The 12,930-nt window shown below is 34.3% G+C and overlaps 1 protein-coding gene across 9 annotated transcripts in view; it reads right to left on the bottom strand.

Annotated features, from left to right (window-relative positions):
- Positions 1-12,930, bottom strand: part of Ncoa1 (nuclear receptor coactivator 1) — a 249,632-nt gene that overhangs the window by 93,475 nt on the left and 143,227 nt on the right. For 8 of the 9 annotated variants that reach the window (XM_026385104.2, XM_026384981.2, XM_026385416.2 and 5 more), the window contains 2 exons: positions 11,610-11,776; positions 8,212-8,309 (listed from right to left, as the gene is read on the bottom strand). In XM_026385104.2, the coding sequence (XP_026240889.2) occupies positions 8,212-8,309; positions 11,610-11,776 (265 nt within the window). Of the gene's footprint in view, positions 1-8,211; positions 8,310-11,609; positions 11,777-12,700; positions 12,748-12,930 lie in introns of those variants that run through there. The other variant, XM_026385321.2, reaches the window with a different exon arrangement.

The raw sequence follows: 12,930 nt of genomic DNA, 5'->3' as shown, positions 1-12,930 counted from the left end.
TAAACAGACTATATGCTAATGTTTTAAGTAGGCATGAATGTTTCAAGTAGAATGAGTCATGAGTCTGTCAACTTTCTTCCTTAGAAATACATTTTATGAGACAGGCTGGGTGGCACATGTGTATAATCCCAGCTATTTCAGAGGCTAAGCAGGAAGATCATGAGTTTGAGATCAGCCTGGGCAACTTAGTGAGACCTTGTCTCAAAGACAGAAAGCCTCCAAAAAAAAAAAAAAAAAAAAAAAAGAAAGAAAGAAAGAAAGAAACTTTAAGGTAGTAGATATGAAGTAACTATCCCATTTATTCAATCATAAGAATCTGTGTTAGTGAATACCTGTTTTCTGCCCTCAAGGGATTTGTGGTACAATGTGAGAGAGGCATTAAATATAATAAAATATCAGTGAAAAATGCAGTAGCAGAGATACACACTAAATATTCTATGAGCATAAAGAAGGATACCTAATTTGCAACAAAAGGTTCCTTACAGAGCCCTACCCAACTTATAAAAGGCACAGGGCAGAGGGGAAGAGGACTAGCATGGCACAGAAAGGGAAGGCTTAAGCAGTGTGGAGCTGCTGCAGTAGATAGCCCAGGGCAAGCCTGTGACAGGAAGAGTCAACAGAGTGGACAGGAACCAAATCCCAGAGATCTCCTAAGCATTGAGATGGAGCCAGGGAACTCCAAAAAGAAACATAGTGCCCCAGAAGGTACACTATATCTAGGGGGTGCAGGAGAAAAGCTAGAACCTCTATTTGTATTATAATCTAAAACACAAAGAAATCACACTTAACATACAAAAACACACTAAATATACAAAAACACACTGATGCCTCACTCAGTTCAGATAGCCACAACCCTGGAATCCTGAGGGAAGATTCAGAATACTGAGGTTGACAACGGTTTAATTATTTGGAATCTTCCCATATATTTGCAATATGCTGCAGCTTACTTGCTACAGAATGTATAAGCAATAAAAATGAGACCTTCAAAGAACAGAAATGTTTACCAAATTTGGGATGTAATATGACCATTAAAATCCTTGTATCACACAAGAGTCTGTTGTTATTTGTGGCAAAACACTTAAAACAGCTTCCTAACAATATTGAGGCCTACTCATTTTCTTTTTATAAAAGGCAAGTTCCCCAAATGTAACCTTTTCTATAATAATCGGTTAATGATATTATGCTAATTAACAGATAGTTCCCTAAAAATAAACACGATTATTTTCCTTTAGGATTAAGATTATACTCCAACAATAAATGAAAAATAAACTGCTTTTCAAAAAACCGTTATGCTATAGAGATAACATGTGAAAACAGAAGTTTAGAAATGTTACCAAAGTTTTGATTTTGTTGCTGAAAACGATGTAAAAGGCACATAAAAAACTTCTCTCCTCAGTTTAAAATCTTTGAAACTGACCTGTTGAAAAACCTTTCAACCAGAGATTGAATGGGCTTAAATTCATTCTTAAAATATGAAAATGCAACTTGTTCTGATTCACTTAGAAGAATCACTCTCTGAGATCAAGAAAGATGAAGTGTCAATGAAAACCTCTGTATAATGGGATAGGATTTTAAAATGAATATTGTGATTTAGTAGATGCATTCAATGTAAGACTTTTCCTTTTGAATCTACTTATTTTTGTGAGGTATCTTTTTCAGCTAAGATTATTAATTTTTTAAAATGACAATTATATATTTGTGGTACAATGCTTTGAAATATGTACACATTATGAAATGGCTAAAAATGGCTAAATCACACTTATTAACGCGCATGTGCATCTTCTTTGTGATGAAAACACTTAAAATCTAGAAACTTTTAGTATATAATGATTGTAATAATTGTTAACACATGGGCTGGGAATGTGGCTCTAGCGGTAACGCGCTCGCCTGGCATGCGTGTGGCCTGGGTTCGATCCTCGGCAACACAAACAAAGATGTTGTGTCCGCCGAAAACTAAAAAAAAAAATAAATATTAAAATTCTCTCTCACTCTCTCTCTTTAAAAAAAATAATAATTGTTAACACAACGGAATACAATAGGTCTTATTCCTCCTGTTTACTTGAATTTTTCTTTCTTTCTTTTTTTTTTTTTTTTTTGTAGTGACTGGGTCAAGGTTGAATCTAGTTGAACCATGTTCTACTACTGAGCCACTATACCCCAGCCCTAAATGAATTTTTTTGGCCTTTGAACAACATATTCAATCCCTACCCAGCCCCCATCTCCCAACCTCTAGTGACCAGTGTTCTACTCTCTGCTTCTTTTGAGTTTGCTTTCTTTGATCAGATAACTAGCAATTCCTGGGTGGATATCCATGGGAATTAAAATCAGTATATTCAAGAAATACTAGAGATCTCATGCTCATTGTAGCAGTATTCATAACAGCCAAGATACAGAATCAACCTAGAAGCCCATCAGTGGATGAATGGATGAGATTATTGTTTAAATCATTCAAACCAAATATTAAATAAGCTGAATTTAGAACTACATTTCCAAATTCCTCATTGCAAAGCATATGACCAAGATTTTAAAAAGCAATGAAGCACACAGTTCCATGTTCTTATTAAAAACATTACTATTTTCTTTAGCAAGAAAAAATAAAGCTATTTTTATTCCACATGACTCCTATGACTATTTCTCATTTAGTTCATAATACAAAGGGAAAAGGGATATTATAATCAGGCATAAGTAAACCTCAACACTAGACAAATCTTCTAAAAACTAGTTTAAGTTTAGATGGACACAGGAAAGCACCCTCATACCCAACTAATATATTTAGCTATAAATTTCATAGTTGGTGATCAATTTATACTTGTTTGCATTGCAGTTTATATGAAAATAGAATTGAAATATACATTTTTAAAGCACATCTAAAATTTCTTTTACAATATTCTTGGATAATAATTGAATCAGTATAAATATAACTTAACTTCCTTAATTTTTTGTCTTTATACTTAAACAAATTTTTTAAATATGAAGATGAAGCAAATAGTAGATCTGCAAAAATCCCACCCCAAAGAGAATGGTAATATTTCAGGAAATACTGTTTGAAACTATTCCTAGGAATATACAAAGATTTATACTTTCTAAAAGTATGACTGATTAATATAATCAGCTATTAATTGCTCCTGTTCTATAAGTTTCCTCATATGTTGTACATACAATCAATTTCTATGTGTGCTCTTAGGGAGGAATCTTCCTGTTCCTCTGTGTTCTGACAGCTGGTCTCATGTTGTGCTTTGCATAGAGATGATAACACATGCTTGTCCACTGAGTACAACAAAATCAATCGGAGAGCTTTTCCCTCTGCCTAGGATGTTGCCCTTTAAAGAGAAACACCTTGTATCTCAGCAGGGCTCACAACAGCCAAGGCTTCTCACAGGGGCCTGACTTTAAATGAGACTACCACATAGGAGTTAGTCACTGGACAAAATTCTGAGAATAAAACACATAATTATCAATATCTTGGTAGTCTCTGAGGGGAAAAAGACAAGTACACTCAGGTATAAGTTAGTACAAGAGAGGAATTCACAAAAGTTACAGACATAGAGTGAGGCTCCCACAGTGGGGAAGGGATAAACATGCCTTGGGTGAGGTTTCCTGAAGGAGGCGATACTCCTCCTGACCTGAGGCTTGAAGGACAGAGGGGCAATGAAGGTGGACCAGGGAAGGAAAGGACAGAGGAAACAATTCAGAGTCTTTTTTTTAAGTGTTCTTTTATGTATTTGTAATATCTGTGTTACATTTAATAGAAAAAAATTATTTTAATTTTCAAGGAAAAACAAAAAAATAAGGAATTTATCCTGAAGACAATGAGTGACATGCTCTGCTTCTACAAAGATCCACTAGCAGTGGGTGTGGGGTGTAGATCCAAGGAAGACCAGGTACAATGCTATCATGTCACTTGTTCAAACAAGTGCCTGAACTGAGCAATGGTAGTGGAAGGGATAGAACTTGATAGGGGGTAGAACAAACAGCACCTGGTGGCCTCCAGCAGCTGTGGAAGCTATGGAAAAAAGAGAATAGACATAGACATAGACACAGACTCGGATAAAGTTTCCCAGGAAATACGAACAGAACAACAAAAGGAAAAGAGCCAAGGTTAGAACCCTGAGCAATTCAAACATTTATGAGGAAGTTAAAGAAGCAAAATTCTGAAAAAGAGGGGTAAAGAGTAGCCAGAAAGTCAAAGAAAAGTGTACCATTCAAGAGGTCATGGGAGGGCTGGGGTTGTGGCTCAGTGGCAGAGAGATCACCTAGCATGTTCGAGGCCTTGAGTTTGAGTCTCAGCACCGAATAAAAATAAATACAGATATTATGTCCAACTACAACAAAAAAATATATATATATATATATATATATATATATATATATATATATATATATATATTTTTTTTTTTTTTTAAAAAGGTAATGGGAACTGGGCATGGTGTCGCATGCCTGTAATCCTAGCAGCTTGGGAGGCTGAGACAGGAAGATCACTGAGTTCAAAGCCAACCTCAAAAGTGAGGTGCTAAACAACTCAGTGAGACCCTGTCTCTAAATAAAATACAAAATAGGGCTGGGGATGTGGCTCAGTGGTTGAGTGCCCCCGAGTTCAGTCCTGGTACCACCAACCCCCAAAAAAGTGGTCATGGGATATTGCAAGCAAGAGGGAAGAGGTGGCCAGGTGTCCAAAGCCACATAGAAATGGAAAGAATGGTGTTAAGCAAGGCAAAGAAGACTGAATGTATATGCAAAGTACGAGGAGATCTCATTGCCTGAAACAGAATTTTTCTTGACCATAATGAGAAATAAGGAGGGTTGGGGTAAATAATGCTAAGTTTTGAGTAGGAAGGAGGCAGAAGAATTTAGCAGGAAATAACAGTTTGAGGAGCTTAAATACAAGTGCTAATGAATTGTGGATTTTAATTTTAATAACAATTTAATTCTAATAACAATTCCATGATGGGATCATGAATTCATCTAGTAGACTGACACGCAATAGGTGTTCATCAAAGATCTGTTGAATAAATAAATCCTAATACATCTCTCTCAAGTTATGAAGAAATTTCCTCTAATACCTTTCCTTCTTAACTCATGTTGTCTTTATTTTATGTTTAAAGTAAAAAGAGAAATAAATTAAATGTTGCATAGTGAGAATTTTTCATACTATGTTGGACACTGGGTCACTTTTCAGAAGTGGAGACCTTCCATCTGGGCAAGCTATGCAAATGAACTTCCTGCAGTAATGGAAATCTCTGTATCTGTTGTCCAACAGAGATGTCACTCTATACAAGTAGATAACAGAACACTTTAAATGTGAATGATCAGACTGAGGCATTGCATTTTTAACTCTTCTAACTTAAATTTAAATGTCCATGTGGCCAGTGGCTATCATGTTAAACAGTGCAGCTCTAAACTGCAGCCTGAATAATGTAATAGAAAATCTCTTTGCAATTTTTCTACCACTTCCTGCACTAGATGCTCTGAATTAGACTCCATAAAGTTTTGATCAATAGGTACAAAGTTGGGGGATAAAGAAGGGACAGAAAAGATACTATGTTGTCCATGAAAGCAACATTGAAGTCTATAAAATTCAGTAATTCTATTTTAAAGTTTATTTCACATAACTGCAGCTCATCAATAAAAATATTACTAGCTTCTTGAGGTCAAGAATTTAAATAAATTTCTATTCTATTTTCAAATTTCTAATTTGATGTGCTTTTTTGTATTTGAAAATGCTCATTTAACAACATTTAATTCATGTGTGTTAGTTTTCCTTTGATTTATGATAGTTTTTAGGGTAATATAATTGCATCAACTGAAAAAAATTCTCACTTTGTCCTTTTTTTTTTTTTTTAAATTAGAGCTTTATGGTTAATCTCATAGTAGTTGGGTTCATCTCTACATACTCATACATGCATAGAAATCTATTTCAGTTCAAGATCCCCCTTTTCCATTCTACCCTCTTCTATCCTCTTCTCCTTTCTCCACTCTACTAGATTCACTTTGCCTTCTTGTAGTTAGTTTTGAATGAATGCTGTCCTATCATTGTCTGCTGACTTGAAAGAAGGTGGATTTTTCTGATAGAGAAATAATGATTTTTCTTATCAATTAAAGTAAAAGTAGTACTATTCTGTTTCTAGTTGTGCTTTATTCAGTTGTAGATAGTCTATTTTCCCTCCTCATTAATCTGTGTGTTTACTGAGGACTGTATGGAAAGACTAAGATTTAAATGATCATTGTTTCCCTACAAGAACTCTCAAGGAACTGTATAACTAATATTTCTTCAGTATCTCAAATGACACTATATGCATATATACAGACAGACAGATACACACACATACACACACTTATATAAAATTTAATTATTTGAAAGGAAATACAAAGTTCTGGCCAGTTTAATAATTCAGGGCTAAGAAGCATAATTCCCACAGAAAAACTAGGAGGGGTGAAAACACAAGTCTACAACTTCTGCAAAGTAGCAGCAAGAAGTGCCAGTAAAGTTCAGGTCAGGTTTCCAGGGGTCCAGGTGCAATAGAGTAGCAGGATGTGGCAAGTAGTGAATAGGGAGCAGAGATGAAGGTGGAAGTGAGACATTTTTTTTTCACTTATTTCCCTCCATATTAAATTAAAAATTTCAAAATTCAGCAAAGTTGAAAGAATTTGGTAGTGAAAATGTGTATATCCACCACCCAGATTCTACCAATAACATTTCAAAAAATATTTTTAGTTGTAGATGGACATAATAACTTTATTTTATTTATTTTTATATGTGGTGCTGAGGATTGAACCCAGTACCTCACATGTGCTAGGCAAGCGCTGTACCACTGAGCCATAATCCCAGCCCAACCAACAACATTTTTACTACACTGTTAAAATACTGTTTTCTAAGATGCAATCATGTATCATGTGGTCAATCTGATAGTCTATAGAAAGAACGTAATAAAAAAAAAAATCAGCCTCAGTTATATGTCTTTCCCTGCCCCTCTGGTTCTGGGAACGAATTTGCTCACAGTAGTTTCTATACCCGTTTCAATAGCAAATGTCTAGTATATTTTGCAAAATTGTGCGCTGTTTCCTAGTAAAAATCATTAAAATCAAATATAAAGTAACAAAATGCTTTTATAATGTGGATGAGAAATGAAGAATTTAGATTTTTGAGGGGGAAGTTACTAAGAGCAGGACAGCTTGTAAGTACCGAACAGAAGATGGGGAGAAGTAAAGGCAAGGAGGACATATTTGGATGTCCACCCTATAGGATGAAGAGGGAAACAACATTAATACGAATACTCTGGGGCTGGAAAAGCAAGAAGTGAACTTTGAGATTTTTTTTTTTTTACATTAGCCACAGGTAGCGGGAACTATTATTAATATAAAAAATGAAAAAGTTATGGTAATAGGACAAAATGTATAAAATAATTTGAAAATAAAGAGACATATGCATATTTGTTAAGAAGACTATCAGAAAGGAGGACTTGAAGAAAGGACAAGGAAAGAAGAGTTTATATATATTTGTGTTTAATATATATAAAAATTGGTCTAGAGATAGAAAAGTAGACATGGTGGCAAATGAGTGTATATGGACACATAGATGTGTGTTTCTGAACATTCATGTATGAGAGAAAGCATTTAAACTGATGAGACTGCCTGGAAATAAAATTTATGTGCTAAAAATACAGAAGGTGAAAATCAGATGGGAGAGACAGTGCTGAAAATTACACAGTAATTACAATGTCATTCAAGTTTAAAAATGCCTCACTCTACAAAGTTTGATAGTAATTCTCTTAAAATGTTTACATAAGCAATTTAAAAGATTTTATTCAGAAAACCTTCCACAACAATATCTACTCCAATAAAGTGAGGCAACCTTCATTTAAAAATGAAATTCTATAGTATCATAGATAGTACTAGGAGCTAAACAATGCTGATGTTTTATTTTCCCAGCTAGTTCTAACCATCTCAGAAATAAAAGACAAAGTCATGTAGTAGACTTCATCTGACAAACTGAAATACTTTTATGAAAATATTTCATATTCATTATTCACATTTAACTCTGAAATAGTATAACTGTCAAATAGTTTTCATAATAAAGTAATTACAAAAAGTTATTAAAAATGTGGCTTTGTTTCACAGTTTATTAACTGAATGTGAGACATAAAAAAAGATGATGAAAAAGACCAAATTGGCAAGAACAAAGATTTTAATTTCGGGGTCAATGAGGACATTTACCTCCAAAAGAAGAGGTCCCAAGGATTCCTTTTCTATTACTCCTTGACTACTCGATGAGATATCTGATTTCTGAACATCATCATCAGTTGTTGATTTTTCTGTAATAAAGAAACTTTAAAAATCACACATCCAAAAAGTTCATTTCTGTAAAGGCAAGCTCTAACAATAAATAATAATAATAAAAAATCAAGTTCATGTTGATTAAATTACAGTATATGAAAAGCAAAACATTTATAATTTTAGAGAGAACCTAAGGTAGGAATCATTATGAATAGTTTCCATCCTAAGGTATATGAACAGAAGCAATGTGCAATTTCTGGGTCTTGGCTGTAAAACCGAGGAGGCATGCCTTGAAATTCTTATCAGCTGGTACATGGGCAAGTGAACCTTGCTGACCACGTGGATAATGGCAATGCCCTAGGAATGGCAGAGTAAAAAAGATAGAAAGAGTGTGAATTCTTGATACCTACCCAGACTATCTTGTTAAAGCCACTGCATTTTGGGTATCTTGGGATAGTAGCATGGCTGATATTCTATTTAATGTACTCCATTCTCCTCAATAAGCTTATTTGCTGTAGTCTGCTCATGTTTGTGCCCTTGATAGACATACTCTATTGATATACTATCATGAAAGGTAAGAATTTAACTTAGACCAACCTGCTACAACACACATTTCCCCTCCTCTCAATATATATAGTTAAAACAATTCTTACAGCAATCAATACTTAGTATCTATGTTACTGTGGATAAATAAATATACTTTATAAGTAAGCCAAGGTACGTGCTATCATTTTAATTTCTCTTATGGTTGTATGTAGTTTCAAATTTCCAAATTTTCAGCATAGTTTAAATCATCCCTGCCTGAAATATCCTCCTGAGTTTAAAATTTTCTCTCAATTTGTCAGTTATCAGACACTCTTATGTCTTCCTTTTATTTATTTATTTATTTATTTTTTCACAGAAATATTCTTCCTAGAGTCTTCTATCCACCTGTTCCACTGCAGCTGGCTATTTTTTCAGGGTGTGGCACAACTGTAATCTTGGCTCTCCTTTTAGTTTTCTTGAGCATTAAGATTTTACAGTTTCTCTGGGTTAAGATCCTAAGCCTTTGTTTCTTTGTTTACTACTTAGGTTTTGATAGAGATTTCTGGGAAAGGTACACTGGGAGATAACATTTTTGAGGCTGATAGTCTGAAAATATCTGTGTTCCACTTATAACAATTTGGATGAATACAGAATTCTAGGTCTAATAATTAATCTAGTTCTCAAAGTTATTTAGAACCCATTCCAAAAGCAATTTAGTGTGTTAAGACCTATTTTTTCTTCTCTCTCTTTTTTCCTTTTCCTGGTGCTTTAAAATATCACTAAATTGTATATCAGTGTAAATTTTTTTCATTAATTGTGCTGAGTACTACGAAATCAGTTTCAATCTAGAAACTTATACCCTTTGAGTTATATGAAAAATTTTTAAAAATTCCTCTTATCATTTTTTCATCTCTACCTAGTCTGTTCTTTTTTTCTGAGATTAATCATTATGTTACAGCTTTTGAACCAATTCTATAAATTTCTTATCTTTTCTCTTGCTTTCCATTCCTTCTCTATTTATTTTACTTCCTCTGTTTATTTTCGTCAAATTCTTATATGTCATATATAAAAAGTATTGTGGGGAAAATAAATCAAGAAAATTTAAAGGTGCAAAGATGTATAAGATTTTCCTTAATTTTAAATAGGATAGTTGGGAACAATTTCATTGAGAGGATGCATTTGTGCATAGACACAAAAGGGGTGAAAGAGTGAGCCATGTGGATGTCTAGAGAAGAACATTTCAGACAGAACAGTGGGTTCAAACACCTCGGAGTGAGTGTGGATGGCTGGGCAGAAGGTATGAGGAGGCAAAGAGGAGAAACGTGGTATAGAGGTAAAGATTTTTTCCAGATATCCTAGGGTTTTTGTTTTTTGTTACTAGGGATTGAACTAAGGGGCACGCAATCACTGAGCCATATCCCCAGCACTACTTTGTATCTTTTTTTTTAATATTTAATTTTTAAGTTGTTGATAGACCTTTATTTATTTACTTATATGTGGTGCTGAGAATTGAACCCAGTGCCCCATGTATGCCAGACAAGTGTGCTACTGCTAAGCCATAGCCCCAGCCCCACCATTTTGTATCTTATTTAGAGACAGGGTTACTTAGCGCCTGGCTTTGAACTCATGATCCTCCTGTCTCAGCCTCCAGAGCCACTGATTACACTGCACCTGGCCAGATGTCCTTTTGCTAAGTTCCCAAAGTTACCCTTTTTCATGGGTAAAACATCTTTCCTGTGCCTCTGAGGAACTGTTAAGATTTCTCTGCTTCCTGCATTCTTTGCTTCCTCTGAGTTCCTTTTTTCTTTTGTGTGTTTGCTTTGTTTTTCTTTCACATTACAGGTTTTCCTAAAATATATGGGGTTTTGTTCATAATAAAGGATAAAGTTCTAAAATGCAGACTGACAACTGTGTGAGGAGTGGAGGCAAGGTAAGAAGCGAATTTTTCATTTGAGGACATCCCCTAATTTCTCTTCCTTTGGACTGATCAGTGTACCCAGAAGAATGCCACCACCATCAGCTTAGAGTGTGTGAGCCAGGCTGCTGGTCTGTAGGCTTCCAGTACAGTTTCTCCTGTTTGCTAAATCAGTTGTCACTAAACTGTTTTTTAGCTTCTAAAATCTTTAAATCTTTATATCACAGAACTAATCAGCTTAAGTTTTTTGTCTATAGTTTAATCATACTTTTGCTACTAATCTAGCTTGTTACTTGTGCTTTACTCACCATAGATTATTTGCTTTTTGTTTATACAACTTTCAGTCTAAAATCACCCTCAGAAGCACTTTTCTGTGGCACTTTCATGGGGCTAGGTGTGGGAACATTCCTTCAAAGAATGTCTTCTTGCCTTTGTGTCTGGTAGGCAACCCAGGGGTTTAATGGTGTGTGGTTCCCAGTCAGTATGGGTAATATGAATATGAATAATAAGAGTTTTTTCAAAGATTATCCCCACCTCTGCACCCACTCTTGCCAGGCAGAGGCAAGCTTCCTCAGGCAGGCTGGTTTTCCCTTCATGAAGTCACTGTTCTTTACAGAGTCACTGTAGCTTCAGGTCACACACTTGACTTGTGTCTCCTATCTTAATCTGCTGTGGCACTGGGTCCTATAACCTCCCCAGGCAACTAACTTTTCAAGTGAACTTAGTAAACCACTTTGTTATAACAAGAAAGCACTCAGACTCAATAAAATAAATAGCTTCTAAACAGAAACATTTCTTTAAAAAAATCATGAAGGTCAATGCAGTTTCTTAATAATTAGAGAGCAGAAGCATTTATTATAAATGCTTAACAACAAAGGACAGCTATTTTTGTTTTTACCTTGTTCCATTCTCTTCATTAGCTGTATCTGATCGACTGTTTTCTTCAAAATCTTGCATTTGTCTGGTTTTACACTCAAGCTGTCAATGTCACTGATGTTGGCAGACAGTAGCTCAGCTAGTTCTTCTAAATATTTATTTTCTTGCTCCCTGCGCCTCTTTTCAGTGCTGTAACACAAAGAAAACCAGTTAGCATATATTTATATCATGTTATTTCTTTCTCTGATCAAGTACTTAATGTTTGCATATTTAGAGAAGTCCTTTTTATTGAAAATATAAAACCATATTTTAGAAAGCAATTTAAATTCACATCTAAAAAACAGACATTACAAAAACCATAGTGCAGAAAATGAATGAAATAAAGTGAATAAAAGCTGTAAACAGAAGTATTCTCCAATGAATATCTGTAAATAACAAATGATTACTAGATATTAGAAGGAACTAGATAGTAAATTTACTAGTTGCACTTGGAACTACTTCACATTCTAGATAACTCCTTGAAATAGAAAAATCTGAATTTTCAAATAACTTTGTTATAAATTAAGCAGGGCAGACTATGCTAGAGAGCTCAACAATCAAGCAACAATCAAATTCATTTAGTTGCATATAAAAGTGGTAGAAAAGAAAAGGGAAAGATCAGTTGCTAAAAACCTCGTAATTGAAAATAATTAAAATATCATTTACTTAATCATAATTTAAGAGATTTTAAAAGCAATAGTATTTATATAACACAGTGAGTTAAAAAGAACCAAATCCACTATCTACTTTATTTGCCTACATAAAACAAAATATTACAAAATGGTACATATCCCAAAACAAAATCAAATTTTAAAACTATACCAAATCATGTTTTCTTTGTCTTTTAAATCTTTCACTAATGAGGAATTATTCCCAGTTTGTTTAATAATACTCTATTAATTAATTTTATAATAACTCTATCAAACTAATAAATAACTATTTCCACAGCAAGATATTTTGACAAACTTCACACCATGGTACTGAAAGCAAAGCATAAATAAGGACCATACATTTTGATATATACAAGGTTTTAGCTCTGCAACCTGATAATATTTTGAGGACATGTGATTTTACCTTAGAGGAAATTCCATGGAAATGGAAGAGAGATCAGTGGAGTGAGAGGTAGGTACTGAGGTGGAAGGAGAAGGGATGGGAAAAGGGAAAAACATTAGAATGAATCTGACCAAATTTTCCTATGTACACATATGAATATACTACAGCGAATTTCACCTTTATGTATATTCACAAGGCACTGATTTAAAAAAAACTATAAATAAACAGAAGAAAGATCAGTAGAGAAAAAG

The sequence above is a fragment of the Urocitellus parryii genome, chromosome 12 (assembly GCF_045843805.1).
Source record: "Urocitellus parryii isolate mUroPar1 chromosome 12, mUroPar1.hap1, whole genome shotgun sequence".
Lineage (NCBI taxonomy): Eukaryota > Metazoa > Chordata > Mammalia > Rodentia > Sciuridae > Urocitellus > Urocitellus parryii.
Note: the sequence above shows the minus strand (reverse complement) of the source record. Positions and strands in the feature narration are given on the sequence as shown.